Source organism: Eleutherodactylus coqui, chromosome 13 (assembly GCF_035609145.1).
Source record: "Eleutherodactylus coqui strain aEleCoq1 chromosome 13, aEleCoq1.hap1, whole genome shotgun sequence".
Lineage (NCBI taxonomy): Eukaryota > Metazoa > Chordata > Amphibia > Anura > Eleutherodactylidae > Eleutherodactylus > Eleutherodactylus coqui.
The window spans coordinates 28,322,664-28,340,540 of record NC_089849.1 but is presented as its reverse complement, the minus strand read 5'-3'; the positions used below and the strand labels follow the sequence as shown (position 1 = coordinate 28,340,540).

At 45.9% G+C, this 17,877-nt stretch overlaps 1 protein-coding gene across 1 annotated transcript in view; it reads right to left on the bottom strand.

The window, feature by feature from the left end:
- The window catches only part of TANC2 (tetratricopeptide repeat, ankyrin repeat and coiled-coil containing 2), a 469,518-nt gene that overhangs the window by 137,341 nt on the left and 314,300 nt on the right, over positions 1-17,877 (bottom strand). The window contains exon 4 of the mRNA XM_066587526.1: positions 14,198-14,269. Within this exon, the coding sequence (XP_066443623.1) occupies positions 14,198-14,269 (72 nt within the window). The remainder of the gene's footprint in view (positions 1-14,197; positions 14,270-17,877) is intronic.

The window sequence follows — 17,877 nt, the reverse complement described above, 5'->3', positions numbered from 1 at the left end:
TGGGATATGTTGTATAAGGCTGGAGTCACACGGGTCGTATTCCTGGTGGAAATCTTGCAGTTTTGCCAAAGCAAAAAAATGTGACATTTCCACCGGGAAAGGGCAGCTTTAAAACCCACAGCCCTTAGCCGTGGGTTTTGGAGCGGCTTGGCCGCATGCTTTTCCATTCCGGCCGGCGCTTCCATAGAGAGGAGCGCGGCAGCAACAGAAAAAAACCCCAAAAAATAGACATGCTGCGGCCAGGGAATCCACGCCGCAACAGATTGGTCGCCCCGTGTGGACAAGATTTTTTACAAAATCTTGTCCACATGGCCGGCTAATCCCTTGATTAGCCACCAGAGGGGGATTTGCCGCAGCGAAATTCCGCACGGAATTTCTGCGGCAAATGCGCCCTGTGTGAACCCAGCCTAATAAGGGTACCTTTACACGGGCCAACTATCGGGCACAAAAGTGTCTGACAGCCATCCCAGCGACTATCGCTCTTACACACGAGGGATAGTCTATCAGATGATGGAAGGAGAGCATCTCCAGATCTCATCCGGCCACAAGACTCTATTCACCGCATACAGATAGCAGCTCAAAGATTGAGCGGCTCCTTCTACTACCGAGTTAGTTCCGTTTCAGTGAGCTGAAGTTACCCGGGGCAACTATCGCCCACCGAATCATTGCTGGAAACAGTGAATTCGGGCAACAGTCGTTCTGTGTACAAGTGGCGCCAACAGAGCGCTGAGCGAGAAATCCCTTGCTGAATTTTTTGTTGAACTATAAACCAAATGACTGCCGACCGTGTAAACAGGAAGATGACTGCCTGTTACAGTGAATGGAGGCCGGAAGACATCCAATGCGCTCCGCCTGCATTCACTGAGCGACTATTGCTTCTGTGTAAAAGCACAGGCGTGATAATGGCTGGGTTGGGTTCTGCGCCCGACAGTTGTCCTGCATAAATCAAGCTTGAAATGGAACAACTGGCAACTACTGAGCAACTTCCAGCTCAGCGCCATGTCAGGGGCCGTGCGTACACAGACCAAATGTCGCTCATACATTACTCGTTCAAGAGATTATTTGGGTGACTACCTGCCCGTGTAAGACCTCAGCACATGGGCGGATTTGAAATCCGCGATCAGCACCCGCACAGGAGAGCCACTATTCAAGTCACCCATAAGAAAGCACGGAGCGTCCTCAGCTCCACGCACACATGCAGATTCCGCGAGTGGAAAATAAATCGCAGCATTCTCCATTTTAGCGTGCATTCTGCACGGAGGGACTCCATTCATCTATATGGAACTGTTCAATGCACAATTTCATGGCGGATTTGTAGGCGGATACTTCTCAGGTTGCTCGGAGACCAGGCAAGGAGGTGGAGGAAGGCACCATTAGGCTTGCATTCTTTTTTTCCGTGCGGACGGTCCGCTGTGCACCTGCGTACATCCACGCGGAACAACCATCGAATCCTCAATTGCCCGCAAGCATTTTCAATTACTTTCCTCAATGACTCGCCGGTCATCCGCATGCAGAATCCGCACATGCATGAGGCCTGAAGGGGTTTTCTTTCCGCAGTAAACATTGGGCTCAACGCCCCCCTATAGATGCAAGAAAACTAAAAGTCCTAAAAACTCTTATAAGGAATGATTCACAGCTTCTTGTATCAGACAGATAAACCACCATCTGTTCCAGAAACAGTAAGAGAAAGAAAGTTACCATTTTTATGGGACCACCTGTTAGAGGAACAACAATCCTGTTTGCACTAAACACACAGTAAATATATTTATATCCGCAATAACTGTATGGAGATCATCAGCCGCTGTAGGTGCAAAATAGTGGGATTATTTACAAATATACAGCCTGCTTTGGGCTTCCTGATAGCAAATAGCTCCACATATGGAAAGACTAGAGAGGAACGGCCACAAATAACAAGTCTTATCTGTCTTCTGCGGAAGAGAAGACAAATCATTGCTATAGCAGCAGTCTGGGAACTCCGCCAAGTGCTTGGTTAATCTTCTCTTTCCATTATAACCCCATCTTTACTACCAATTTTACTATTGTATTCACAAACCTTGTATTAAAAGAAAAGCAAAATCAATGCTGCAAAATGACAGTTCTATCAGTGAGAAATTGCACACATCCAAGTGTGATTCCATAAAGACAGGAATGGGTGCGCATGTTGTCTCCAAACCTGGCAATTACCGAGATTAGAGGAAGAGGTCGATCACATCCAAATAATGTGCTCTAAAGGTATATAGGGGTCTGTAATACTCCTGACCATGACTGCAGGCGGGGGGGGGGGGGTGTTTGCTTACACGGGGAGCCTCTATGCTATGTCTATGGGATCCTTGCATATACAGATGGCACACTATACAGATGCTATATGATCAACGCATACAGGAGCATGGGATGTGCAGCGCTGTGTAAAAACGTTCTAGGCAGGTGTGGATGCATGCTATCTTTGCAGTATTAAAGGGGTTGTCTCGCGGCAGCAAGTGGGGTTATACACTTCTGTATGGCCATATTAATGCACTTTGTAATATACATCGTGCATTAAATATGAGCCATACAGAAGTTATTCACTTACCTGCTCCGTTGCTAGCGTCCCCATCTCCATGGTTCCGTCTAATTTCGCTGGTGGCTTGCTTTTTTAGACGCGCTTGCGCAGTCCGGTCTTCTGCTCTGAGCACGAGCCGCTTCAGTGTGCTCGCCGCTACAGCTCTTCTGCGCATGCGCAGACGAGCTGTATCTTCTCGGGAGCGCGCTGGAGCAGCCATTCTGCACCTTCCTCTGTTAGAGGAAGGTGCAGAAACTGGAGCCGCCCAGGTAAGTGATGGGTGACGGCCTAGCGCGGGGGCGCCGGGGGCCTAGCGCGGGGGCGCCGGGGGCCTAGCGCGGGGGCGCCGGGGGCCTAGCGCGGGGGCGCCGGGGGCCTAGCGCGGGGGCGCCGGGGGCCTAGCGCGGGGGCGCCGGGGGCCTAGCGCGGGGGCGCCGGGGGCCTAGCGCGGGGGCGCCGGGGGCCTAGCGCGGGGGCGCCGGTTACCTGCTGCCTGGCGGTGGGTGACTGTGGCCCAAGAGCGTGTGCCGTGGTCGGCGGCTGCGGTGGGTCCGGTCAGCGGCTGCGGGGCGTCTGGTTGTCAGGGAGACACAGCTGGTAGCGTCTCGGGAGCGCGCACGTCGGGCTACAGCAAGCGACGGGAAAAGGGCTGGCGGCCATCTTGGGGAAACTTTTTATAAGTTGCTGAAACGCTGGAACTGTAAGTAGAAACCGGCTAGAAAAGTCATTTACAGGGGGGCTTAGTAATGTATGCTTAATAAGGGGGACTGGGCAAAAAAAAATAATTCACTGCTTCCTCGAGACAGCTCCTTTAATAAGTTTTTTGGTTCATTAACAAAATGCATGAATAATAGAGAAATGTAAATCACATTAGTATTTGGTTTGAACACACTTTGCCTTCCAAACTGCATCAGTTCTTCTAGGTACACTTGCACACAGTTTTTGAAGGAGTTCAGAAGGAAGGTTGTACCAGACGACATCTTGGAGAACTAAAGCACAGGTCTTCTGTGGATGTAGCTTGCTCAAATCCTTCTGTCTCTTCATGTAATCCCAGACAGACTGGATAATGATGAGATCAGGGCTCTGTGGGGCCATATCATCACTTCCAAGACTCCAGTTCTTCTTTTTCACGTTTGGAGCTTCCTTTTATGGAAATTAGACCCGTGCCCTGGAGTGCAGCATCAAATGAAGTGGCAACATTTACACAAATCAGTTTCAGTGTGAATAGACATATGATGGGAAAATCCAGTGATCTGAGTGACTTCCAACAAGGCTCGGTCATCGGTGCTAGACTAGCCAGGATTTCACTGCCAACCTTGTGGGGTTTTCTCATGCAGCAAAGCGGAGAGTATATAGAGAATGGTGCTACTGAGGAAAAACATCCAATGAAAGGGGATCTTGAAGATGTATACAACTAGTCACCGAAAGGGGTCAGAGAGGGGTGTCAAGAATTCTTCTGATAAACAGGCGCTGCACAGTCAACCATATGCAGCGCTAGTGCTCCAGCTAACAAGTCTGAATGAACAACTCGTCATTCCTTAGCATGGATGGGCTATAACACTAGACTACCAGTTCCAGCACCATTGCCAAGACGAAAAGAAATGCACAAGAGCAAAAAAACTGGTTTATCCAGCAGTGTAATAACATCTCTTGGTCAGAGGATTCCAGATTTCTGTTGCGCTGTGCTGATGGGAGGTCAGAATTTGGCACAAGCAGCATGAATCGATGACCCCTTCCTGTCAGCTGGACAGAACATGCCAGCTCCATCCAATTTACTGCAACTACAAGAAGCTTCCTGTCCGCAGGGGCCGATATTCCTGCAGAATAATTTCAACACCTAATGGAATCCATGCCATGATGAGTCGCTGCGGTTCTGAAGGTCAAAAGAGGTCAAACGCGCTACTAAATGAGTCTCTAAGGCTGGGTTCACACAGGGCAGATTTGCCGTGGTTTTTCCGTTGCGGTTTTGCCGCAGAAGAACTGCTTCTGCGGAAAAACCGCTTCAAAGGTTAATTTGGGCTTGCGGATTTTGCTGCGGAAAAATCTGCACGCGTTTTTTTCCCGCAGTGCTTTTTTACTTTTTGCCGCGTATTTGCTGCGTATTTGGCTGCGTCCATAGAGGTCTATGGACAAAAAAGCACTGCGGAAAAGACCAAAGAATGGACATGCTGCATCTTTTAAAACCGTGCCGTAGTTGCATTTCCTCACTGCGGCTGTGCGGAAAAAATCCGCCCTGTGAGAACAGCTTTTTGGCAAATCTCATTTGTGCTGCATTGCACTGCAAATGCAGCGGTTTTGCCGCAGTGCGGATATACAACGGCAATCCGCGGCAAATCCGCCCTGTGTGAACCCAGCCTAATAACGTGGCCATCCAGTGTATGTGCAGATAAGATGTGCTATAATGTAAACTAGTTATCTGGGGAATTATACAGAATGAAGCTAAAATCTATAGAATTCAGTGTTTGCGTCCCCTTGCTGAAGACGAGCCCGAGAAATGACCTGACATATGGAGCAAATTTCAAACAAACGGCCACCAGAACTGATGCAATACTTGGATCATTCTTATGAAGCGAATTCTGCTTATCGGCCGTAAAATTTTTCATGCATCAACCGGAGATTGTTGGGAGGCTTCTGCTTGCCCGTGGCTCTCAGACTGGGCTTACACGACAATATGCGTAAAACGCTACGTGAGCCACTATTGCAGCGTATGGCAGCGAAATTGTACTGCGCATGACAGCGTATCTCACGAACCTTGTCATGTGCAGTCTTCTTGTTCTTCTTTTAAAACGCCCAGCACTGTCGCTTTGCAATGACGTGAATATACGTTGCTCATACGCGGGGTGTTTTGTCTGCAGATATCTGGCTCCTTATTTTTAATGGGTGAGAAAAAAAAACTGCATTGCACTTATATGTACATGAGTTTCATGCGAGTGGAACATGATTTTAAATTTTTCCTATTGAAAATACGAAAAAATTTTCATGCATTTGAAAATCACAAGTTCAGGTATATAATGCAATTTTTTTCGCAAATCGCACCGCGCTCACATAGAACATTGCAATTCTACAAGAGTGATACCGATCTCAGACCGATATTGCGCTTTTCAGTGTAAATACGGTCTCAGAAAGATCTATCTTGCATACTTTTTCCTCTGCAGTTTTGACTCTACCGTGTCTCTCCGAAAATAAGACACCGTCTTATATTAATTTTTGTTCAAAAAGGTTTAACTTTTTTACATGTATAGCTGCCTGGACACTATTTAAATTGACTTGTTTAATTAACTGTTAGCAGGGCTTAATTTTGGAGTAGGGCTTATATTTCAAGCATCCTCAAAAAGCCTGAAAAATCATTTTGCATCCTCAAAAATTCTGGAAAATTATGCTATGTCTTATTTTCAGGGAAACAGGGTACTAGTTTCTTACAAGTTAGCATGAAATAGATGTTAAGTACAGTAAAGTTCCACTGGGTGGCAGTATAGCTGAACTCTTAATGAAGCAGTCCGCAGTATAGAATATACCAGTCATACAGAGAAGCAGTTGCAAAAATCATGACATCTAGATGCTTACAAGGTACCTGCATTTTCACTTATTTTGTTATTTGTATAGCACCAACTTATCCTGCAGCACTTTCAGGTAATTTATCACCCCCCGCCAAGCTGGGAGCTCATTTTACCAACCTCAGAGGGATGGAAGGCTGAGTCAACCTTGAGCCGGCTACCTGAACCATGCAGGGATTGAACTTGCAACCTTCAGGTCATGAGCGAGAGCCTAGGACTCTTCGGAGCGCTCCGGTTCCATCAATTGTTTTTGGCTTCTTTTGGCAGCTGAAGATGGCCCCATATGGTGCTTATAAAGCACTATATGGGGCGGTCTTGAGCCGTGGGAAGAAGCCAAAAACGTCCGATGAAGCGGGAGCGCTGTGAAGTAAACAAGCAGGTACTCTGGGTGTAACACTTTTGATTTCCACCAGCGTGTTCAGAGTTTTAGAAAATGCATGAAACTTGGATCGAAGTCTCTCCATAGGACGGATACTGAATAATTAAACATTGGCTGATGTTCGTATATTAATATGCAAATTATGGGGCATTTATTATGCAAAATGCTACATTACATTAGTTTAAATCAATCATAAAGTGTGTTCTGTAAGAAGGTCCTTTTTGCCCACAGATTGTGGGCGATCAGGTATGCCAAAGCATAGAGTTCAAACTGCATACACCCAAATGTCAGAGAGGGGTTGGTTAACCGGCATGTTCAAAATCTCCTGAAGGACTGGCTATAATGCCATGTCAGTGCAGAGAGTGGCTACTCAGTGGGCACAGGAAGGCTCCAGCACAAATCTGGCACAGGTCCACACAGAAGTACAATGACGTATGAATACCGCCACATTGCGTGGATGGCAGCTGCTGATCGATCCGAGCAGTGGTTAGAGTAAGGCCGCCTGCACATGGCCAGGTTGGATTCCACATGCGGAATCCTGCAGTGGAATCCGACCCTGTGCCCGGTCGGTGAGCACAGCATACCTGTCCGCTGTCTTCTAATCTGTGCTGAGGATGTGCCGGCCGGAGCACATACGCAGTACAGATTGTGCCATGCCATTGCTAGGTGATGACGCGGATCCCGTGACCTTTACGTGGGGCGAACTGCTTCCATTGACTTCAACATTTCGCACGAAAGCCGCAAGGAATCGTGAGGAATTCTCTGTGAGCAGAAAATCGCAATCTATTTCCGCTTGTGTAGAGGAAATCGCGTTTTGCATTAGCATGCTATGGGCGGCATTTGCTGCGGAATCCAAAGGCGGACGCCCGCTCCGGACTCCACAATGTAAATCCTCCCATGTGCAGGTGGGCTCAGAGTCACCCCAGGAACAATTGTAAAGCGGCTGCATGGGTTGTATTCTCAGACCCCCATGCAGCGTGCTCCCTTATGACTAACCTGATGTACCACTAGATGCAACTGGACATGAATGGAGAACAGTTGTGTTTAGCGACAAGTCACGATTCTTTATGGGGCAAAGTGATAATCGTCCATATATCTGTCTGCAGTTTGGAGAAAGAGCCCACCCTGCAGTGATTCCAGAACGCCACACAGGTCCCCCCCCTGGAGTCATGGTTTGGGGGGGCAATCAGTTAGGACTGCAGGATGAAGAAGGGGGTTGATGAAGGCACAATGACTGCCCGCCAGTATGTGGGCAGAGTGGTACACCCTCTTGTCATACCCACCATCCAATATGGTATCTTCCAACAGGAGAATGCCTGTCCACCTACTGCTGCCATCACAAGACATGCCTTGTAAGGTTTCACAACCATGGATTGGCCCATGCAGTCCCCAGACTTAGCCGGGATAGAGCCTGTCTGGGATGCCATAGGTAGACGCATTATGTCACATGGCCACCCACCACAAACTGTACAACAAGTGACCGCACAAGTCATGGCAGCATGGAGAGACCCAACAAGATATCCAAACACTTCTTGACTCAATGCCTGCAAGGATCCAAGGGTGTATAGGCTCACTTCTTACCGAAACCTGTACCCAACAGTAACAAACATCGATTATTTCCAATTATCAAGTATCATTCAGTATATATCTATTAGGTTTCCTGAAACTCCACCAATTCCTCCCGGGTGTAAAATTTTCATTTTCCACCAGTGTAAATTAACTGGGCTGGAAGGATATCAAAGAGTTATCACCCAACCTGAACCAGAACCCAGCCAGGAAGTCCGGCGCTACAAGTGTACGCAATATTATCCATTTCAAGGAGCAGAAACTCATCCATGGAAGCGGCGCTCCTGTTCCAGATGAATTACCAAAGCGTGTAGCTGTCAGTATTACATGTTTCGTGTAACTAGAGAATTATATAACAAGCTAGTAACCCGGGATCACTGAGAGCTTCCATACACAAGTAACATTCATCAGCTCTCCATTTAAAGTGGTTACTGAAAAACCCCGCTTCAATGGTGCTGCAGGGGTTAAAAATAAACGGACACATACTTACCCCAGTACATTAGCCATCTTATTAACACAAGTTGTCTTAATGTGATAACTATCAAAAGTGTGAATCCCTTTATTTACTTAAAATAACACTTTTGGGCTGAAAAATCCCTGTCAAGTGCTGCCCACTAGGGGGCTCCCTTCTAATTTGCTGACCATTGCTTGTCATCACATGAAGTCTGTATCTAGTAAAAGACACAGAAACGGATCACTGGAAGTTGGGGAGGCCTCATGCTGCCCATAGAAGTCTATGAAGAGGAGAAGGGAAGTAGGTGCTGCAAAGAAGACACTCGCAGAGGCATGCTGCTGCAGCTAATTATGAGCGATTTACTGCATTATGGCTGCTGACAACACATCTACACTGCTCAGTACTGCTGCATAATGTCCTCCATGATGTCATTACTTCTGAGGTGTTCTACGGAGCAGACTCTGCCGTTTTCTCCATGTACAGTGTATAGAAGCCCTAAATGTAGGGCTGGATGTAGTGTTCTTCCTCATGTACACACATGAAGTCATCTAAAAATTGCAGGTACACTTTACGAAAATGCAACCAAAAACGTCTCAGGGTAGGACTTCTTTTATCTGGAGATGAATAGGCTTTCCCATAAATATCTCATTTGCCTGTCTTCCTTTTCTATCCAAATGAGCTGCATTGACAAAAGATGCATTTACATATATGTTATGTATTTTGCAAATCAGTTGTACATTGCATCAGTCTGTTCATTTGCCTATCCTCCCTGCAGGCTATCCCACCGTACACATTTATGGCATCATTGCCAAGTATGGCTGCTGGGACTCTATTCACTGCGCTGCCATCAAGAGAATGTAGCACTATTACAACAGGTTATAATAGCTGATCTATAAAGCGGATGTCAGCTGAGAACAATCCATACTAGTGTTCCCCTAAGTAATGTGTGGGGGAAACACAGCAAGAAGACCCCGTTCACATGACATTGTTATTAGAGATGAGCGAGAGTACTCAATTAGGCAAATTACTCGAGCGAGTATGGGCATTTTCGAGTACATGCCTGCTTGTCCGAAAAGATTCGGGGGCTGGCGGGGGTGAGTGGTGAGTTGCGGGAGTGAGCATGGGGGAGCAGGGGGAGAGAGAGATCTCCCCCCGAATCTTTCCGGGCAAGCAGGCATGTACTCGAAAATGCCCATACTCGCTTGAGTAATTTCCCATAACGAGTACGCTCGCTCATCTCTAATTGTTATCCTTCATTTTAGACTGGCTGCACATGGCCTGATTTGCATTGCGGAATCCGGGGCCGGCATCCGCCCCCACGGGTTCCACAGCGAATACCTGCCCATTACATGCTATGCAAAAACGCTTTTTCCTACCCACAAGCAGAAATCTACTGCAATTTTCCACTTACGGAGGAAAAGTCACAGCATGTTCTATTTTAGACGTCAATTAAAGCTATCCAAATTGCGGACATGTCACGGATTCTGTGTCATCACCTAGCGACGGCGCTGGAAAATATGTACTGCTCGCTGTCCGGACCATCCACAGTACAGAAGGCCGCCTGCGCAAAGACGACAGGTACGCAGGGTTCACCGGCCGGGCGCAGGGTTGGATTCGGCTGTGGGATTCTGTATCCGGAATTCGACCGGTTCGTGTACAGCCAATTAGTGTGTACTTTGAGAAAGCTCCCGACGTACATGCTAAAATGTCCATAGGGCTGAATTAGTCAGAAGAGTGTCCTTCTGGCCTCCGTCTTGCTGGTATACAGCAGCGTATCGGAAAAACAAAAAGAAATGGACAAGTATAGCAGACTACGGTACACTCCGTGCTGTACTATAAAAAAATGTATCCAGACCCATGGATGAGGTACGGCACTGTAGGGTATTCGTCACCGCTTTCCCATTACTGGCAACCCCAACCTTCAAAATCCCCACCCTCAGCAGCTCCTTTCTCATCTCTCCCCCTGGTAGCTCCCTTCTCTCCTTCATCTCCCCCACCATCCCCCCTCCCCTGGGCATCCCCCTCGGATCACGGGGGCGGCGGGCTGAACAGCCGCAAGAGCTTCTTCTCGGTGGAAGCTCCAATGACGTAATATGGATACTGATGTCATTAAGAGTTTTCCCGGGAGAACGAAGGAAGGAAGGAGGGAGACTGAGGAAGTCACTCTTCCAGGTACTTATTACCCCGAGTAGAGGAAGCTATATAATACATCCCTCAGTAGGACTATAGGTGGGATACGCTGCAGCCTTCCATCTAAGGTATACATCGGGAGTCCTCATGTCATATACCTCTGATGGAAGGCTCCAAATGTGAAGTCAGCAGGGAGTTAGGGCTCAATCGCATGGCATGTGCAATCATCGTCAGTGAGAAAGGCACCGCTTTCACTGTTTGCATGTGCATTTTTTTTTAGGTTTGTGTTGCATCCGTTTTACACGCGCCAAAAAAAACAAAAAGCAAGAAAAGTAATGCGAGTTTTGTCACAAACCACAGACAACAAGATGTGCAAAAAACCCCCCAAAAAACACAAGTGAGCCCGGATGCCAAGAGCCCGTTCATATGGGCGCATTTTTTGTCTGCATGCAGTCTTTTTAGACTGAATACGTACAACACGTATTGGTGTATTCAGACGTGTGCTTTTTAGGTGTTCTGAGGTTTCGCATTAGAAAAAAAAATTGCATTTTGATTTGATTCATATTCATGGACCAAACTCACGATCTAAGTCTATGCGTGCGGGGGGAAAAAGCACAGAGAAAAAGCATTAGCATCCGTATACACTGCAGTTTTTTTTATGGAAGGTGTCTTTTGTGGGTTGTGACAAAACAGACATCACTTGGACCTTCTTGCTTTTTTGGTGCACGTGAATTAAAAAAAAATAAAAATTATAATATATATATGAGACATGTGGATGCCACGCTGATGTAAAAGTAAAAAAAACAACAGACATGCATGCAGTGCATTTTTCATGGACCGACATTGCATGCACCCGTGTGAATGAGCCTTAATGTGTGATCATTGCATTATTTTCTATACATTCACACAGCCAAAGACTTTATTGGGCAATTTCGCTTTATGAATACGGGCCAAAATAGGACATACTGAGAAAAGGTCAGTTGCAGTTGGACCCTTCGATGTGAGTCCATATAGATGAATATTACACTGCATTATGTCAGACAGCCCGAGATTCCTGGAGAGAACATGGCTGGGATTACGTTTCAGTACTGAAGTATGAAATATATCATAGAAGGGTAACCCAATTAGTGGGAGTCCCTGGTTGATGAATGAGAACAAAGCAGAAAAGTCTCGAATTGCACTGAATGATCAGAGCTAGTGTGTCCATTAACCTTGGTGATACATTGGGACACCCCAGGCAGGACTGGGTGTCTACAGATACGGCTGTTCTTAAAGGGGAACTACACCGCTGAGGTGAAGTAAAACAAGTGCAAGGTGGACGGAAGCCGTCACAGCGCCTCCTTAGAAAAAGAAATAGGCACTGCAAATTATGAATTGTACATGGAGTTACTCACACTTACAGGAATATGTTAGTTTTCTCATAAATAACATTAATGGGAAACACATACAAACACCTTTTCATGGATCTAGACTGCTGGAGATATATTAAAAAATTATATATATATATATATATACACACACCAATATATATATATATATATATATATATATATATATATATATATATATATATATATATATATATATATATATATATACATATACACACACATACACACACACACACATCGTTATTTTCACATACAAATAAGCTCAAAAGCCTAAAAGGGGTCGCCCGGGCCATTTACTATAGATGACCTATAGTTTAACGGCGCGGTGCGCTGCTCAGCATCCGATAGCGCTTTCTGTATTGCAGCAGCTCTCATTGAATTCAGTGTTGACAGTGCTATCTGCTTCCAGCTCTGTCCGCACTGATCGGCAGTGATCCCGAGTGGCCGACACCATCTGATAAACTATTAATGACCTATCCTGAGAACAGACCATCAATAGTAAAAGTCCCAGAGAACCCCTCGGTGCATATTTTCAGCTGCGACAAATCTACACCAAAATCTGCAACAAATTCCTCGTCAAAAACCCTGCAGAACGGGCCCGAAATCTGCAGCAGACCAACCTCACCCCTTCAACGGAGGGTGAAAGCTGCTAGGGATCTGTGGCAAAAACCACATCAAAATCCGGATGAACGGTGCAGATTTTGATGCAAATTTGCGCTGTGTCTGAACGTGCTCTAAAGTGACTATTCAGGCAGAAAAAAAGTTGAAACCAGCTCAGAGAGCAGGAAGAACACAGACAGCGACTTTCTTCACCCACTCCCTCACTGCTCTCATTTTGGATGTGCTCGGTCTCCTGCTAGTCTGCACTTCTGGTAACAGTCCTAAAACCAGGAGATGGGACCCGTGCAGGTAATTAGTGGCTAAAATGAGGTGGTGAGCAGCTGCAGTGCTCACATGTCCCTGGTGTTGGCATCATCGCCAACTTGCTACAGTCAGAAATGAAGAGCAGCAGCGACTAGTCACTGGCAGAATCGTAGTGGCAAGTGATCAGATACAGAAACTAAGGTTTCTTCTTTGTTTTTCCTGCACTTTGAGCAGATTTCAATTGAATGGCCGTGATTGGTTCATCGAGCGCTGGAGTGATTGGTTTTCGAGCGTAGCGACTCAGCCAATCAATGCTAGTGCTTCTTGGGGGGGAGATTTTGAAACTCCAAACCAGGAAGCGCTGGCTGAAAACTACAGACAAGTATGCCAGAGCTTCAGAAGACGTGCAGCAGAGCTGACAGCGCCTGTTAGGTAATGCACTGTGTTTTTTTTGTTTTTTTTAATGTAGCCATGGTTTATTTTCAAGGTAGGGCTTATATTTCAAGCCCCCTTGAAAATCCAAGCAAAGGAGTGCTACAAAGTCGTGTGACTTTGTAGCAACACAAAATAGCGATATTGCAGCGAGAAACCACACAGATATTGCACAGAACACAGCTGCAATTTCCTCGCGATGATATTGCTGTCGCCCGTGTGAAAGAGGCCTTAACCCTTTCCAATCAACTGTCTGACGTCTTCAGACATTCTGATTGAAGCCTGCACAGCTCCGATGTCAGAAGACGTCTGGCAGAGTATTCTTACTGTATATTACTGGCCGCTCTGTTGTCGGGGGCCTCTCTGGCATGTCACATACTGCAGTACTGGCTCTAGCCAGCAGATGGCGCCATTGTAAAGTGGCAGAAAGAGGAAGCCCCCTAGGAAACCCTGAATCCAAAATTGGATTGCAAAGGGTTAAAGTGTGTTTTTATTTTTTAAACACTGAAACGTTTCAGAATAAAACATACAGCGGGGCACTGTACATATCTGTCCCGGGTTCATGCTATCCGTGACTGGAACCTGGTGACAGGTTCCCTCTAAGGGTATTTGCACAGTAGATTCAATTTTGATTTTAGATACAGCAGAGAAAAAAATGTTGCAAACTGAATAAAGAAACGTTTTACATGAAGCAAAGATAAAATGAAAGGACAAACCAGCAAGGAAGAGAACGTGGAGAGAGAACAGAAATTGTTGGTGGCAAAGCTAGTACTTCATTTATTACTATGCGTTCTTGCAAGCGGGTGTAACCGAGCACGTTGTATCTGTAATTAGTCAGTAGTTCATTTCTGAGATCATCTGAGTCATCAAGTGCCAAAAAGGTCTCACCTTGTGAAGCCCGGCCGTGGCGGGAGTCTACACTGTGCTGCCTCCGCTCCTGTGGCTCCTCATTTCCCCCATCTAGAAGAGAAAAAAAAGGGTGAGAGGACTATAAATCATCTTCCCAAAATACAGAATGTAATACCAAGAAACACTCGCTGGGAATGGTTTATCTACTATTACTCAATATAAAGCTGGTTCTGGATCAACAATCTGAGGAACATGTTCAGGCACCTCTGATGATCTATTAGCTAGCACCACTGAAGATTCAGGTCAAGAACGTCTTCTGCAAACAGGAAGCGAAGGCTGAGACTCCATAAATTGTATATCAAAGGGCCGGCGTGCTTCCTGGCTTGATTGAAACAATATATAACTTTTTTTTTTTTTTAGATGAAGACCAAGGGCAACGAGCAAGATCTTACACCCTGAAGATCAGTGATCAGGTAGTATAAACACCGGCTCAGCTACCCACATCAAGTCACTTGTCCTCCTGCAAGGTCACCGCAAAGTTGTTTGAGCCATAAAATAATCAGTTGTACAACATGTTTGCACAAAACTTCAGTGCCAAACAAAAAGTTAATAATTAAAATGCACTGAGCGGTAATTAGTCAGCAGGCGGACGAATAACAGGCGGCGAGTGGTTAATATGCTGCGTTACTGCTCAGTAATAACGAGTTGAGTTTACAAAAGCAGCGGGTTAAACTTAAGAGCTTGGCTGTCGGCGGGGCAAACGATGATTGATATCCGGAGATCATGACTATTCACAGAAGCTCTGCAGTGCAGTCTGGATAATCTATTCTGTTGCTGCAGTTTCCTCTGTTTATGGAATTATGGAAAACAGTATCAAAGAAATATTGATACAAAGTCTCATGAAGACAGCCTATGCCCATACAGCCCTATCAGCGCATGTGGAAACCATAGACATGGTCCTCTGCTTCTTACTCCCCACTATGAGTCCAGGATGGAGAGCCACGGTGTACGGCTGCCCTTGTGTTACATTGACAGCTATTCCAGCCCCAGGCACTACAGGGAAACATCTGGCTGTCCATAGCTTCGCTTGATAATATCAACCATATTGCCAGGGTGTCAGTAGTATGACAAGGGTAGATCTGCTGCATTTTGACAAGAGTTACCTCCAATGACACAACCCTTTAAAGGGGTATTCTGGGACATTTTTAACTCTTGCTATTGATGACGGACGGGTCATGAGTAGATGATCGGCGGGGACGCACCACTCGGATTCCTGGCACAACCGTCACCATGATTCACGGAGTAAGCAGAAAGTGCCGACCATAGCGCAGTGGCCTAGATTGGTACTGCTGCGCAGCTCCCATTGAGTTCAATGGGAGCAGTGCCTGCAATACCAAACCGAGCCGCTGCGCTATGCTTTCTGCTTCTTCTGCTGACAGCGGCATCGGGAATCCGCTAACCAGTAGGGATCAAAGCACTGGATCCCTGCCAATCATTTATTGATGACCTCCCAGTCATTAATAGCAAACGTTAAAATGTCTCGGAATACCGATTGAAAAGCGTATGTGCACATGTGGTGCACTTTGGCGTGGATCTGTATCAAAATCTGCACCATTTGGCATAGATTTTGATGTGTTTTTTTTTTTTTACGCAGATCTACAGCAGATTTCACGCTTTCAATTGAAGGGTTGAGATCTGCTGTGGATCTGCATCAAAATCTGCACCAATGGTGATGCACAATTAGACACAAGATTCCACTATGTGTGAACCTACCCCAAAAGTGGTTCAGTAAAAAAAAAAAAAAGTTAAAAAAAGTGCATGGGCAGGAAATGGGCTAAAGTAGAAAATAAGTCATACTAACCGGGGTCAAGTGTCCCCTCTGATCCAGCACAGGAGTCCTGATGCTGGAAAAAGCTGCAGCGGTCATGCGCCATTTATTATTATACATGTGACCGCTTAACCAATTACTGGCTTCAGCGGTGATACTGCCACGAATGGTTGTGAACGCTGAAGCCGGAGATTGGCTGAACGGTCATGTGCACAATGAACGGCACATGAGCGCTGCAGCTTTGTCTTGGAGTAAAGCGACAGGTACAGGGTCTCCACTGCTGCACCAGCAGGGGCATCTTACCAGTGACAACCTGGAGAAAAACAAAAAAAAGGGAGCTCCATAGTGCCAAAGACCACTGATGGCAAGTGAGGGAATCAACAGAGAAACACCGCTCACCTGGAGAAAAGACACTGAGCAAGATGGTGAACCAGCTGCAGCCACTCCTGAGGCGGACCAGCGAGATCACCTACGCAGGGTACCAGACAGATGCAGAGCAAAAGCAGCAGATTGCCAGCACGGTTAATGGAGATCGGGAATTGCCAGATGCGCTGGGAGGACGCTTTAATGGCAACGCGTTTCTGTGTCAAGTAGGCAGTTCATCAGGCCAACCTGACGAAGTGTCCTTTCAACACGGACACATGCTGCCATTAAAGTGTCCTCCCTGCGCACCCGGCAACTCCTGATCTCCAGTAGCCGTGCGGGCAATCTGCTGCTTCTTTTGCTCTGCATCTTGCTAGTAAGTTTGGGTTATTTTCGTTTTTTTTAATTTGAGCCCATTACATTTTTTTTTTTACTGCACTCCCGGAAAACTCCATTAAGATTAAATCACCAGTGAATAGAGTTCGAAACGTATTAAATCCGGCTCCTCTAGTCCTCCTCAGGAGATCACTCGAACGCATTTGGAGAATTCACATAATTATCTCATTGACCACATAACGACAGATTCGGATGCGACTGCCTTAAATCAGTTACATTATTACTTTGTTTAGGTTATGATTTCGGTTTATGAAATTATCAAAAATATTAATATTGTAGGAAAGTACAAACCTCTTCTATGGTTAAATAACACAAATATAAATGTATTGGATAACACAAAACTGCAGCTATAACTTATTATGGGCACCTGTGTCCTTTTTTATGTTGCCTCTTCCATGTCTTTCAACCTGAAGTTTTGTAACCTGCATTGTTAATTTGATAACTACCCAATAAAATAAGATTAACAAAAAAAAAAAAAAATAATCAGACTATAGGCTCAACCTGGAAACATTACATGAAATAATGCCAGAGGGGTCACTGGGAGCTATGGGGCTCCAGGGCAAATTCTATAAGAGGGTCCGCCACATACCACTTGCCATTTATATTCATGGAATCGTTTTATGTGATAGAGAAGCTTCCGAGCTCCTGTGTGTACTAAAAGTTTGACACAACTTTCATCAGGTTTGCCTTTTCATCAAGGCTTGTCTTGTATGTTACTTGATAGAAGCCTACAGCAAAAAACAGTTGCCCCACTCATAGCCGTTTTGCTGAAGGAAGCAGACAGCTCTGTACATTGCGCAGTGGCCAGAGTTGGTACTGCAGGCTAAACCCCATTCAGTTCAAAAGGACTCAGCCTGCAGTACCAAGTTTGGCAACTGCTTCCTGCAGCAAAACAGCTACAAGTGGGAAAACCACTTGAAGACAAAATTCTACCAGTGGGTGTAACAGAGACCCAAACCACATGGTTATGGTGCCACTTTTGATTTCTCCTTTGTTTAATGTCATTTAGGACAGGACTGCGAATTCACAGGAAACTACCAAACCTTATCTGGAATACACTGCTTATTAATTGCCAGAGATGCTGTTCACTGACTAAAACTGGTTGACACAGGAAAAGCTGGACTTGACTGAC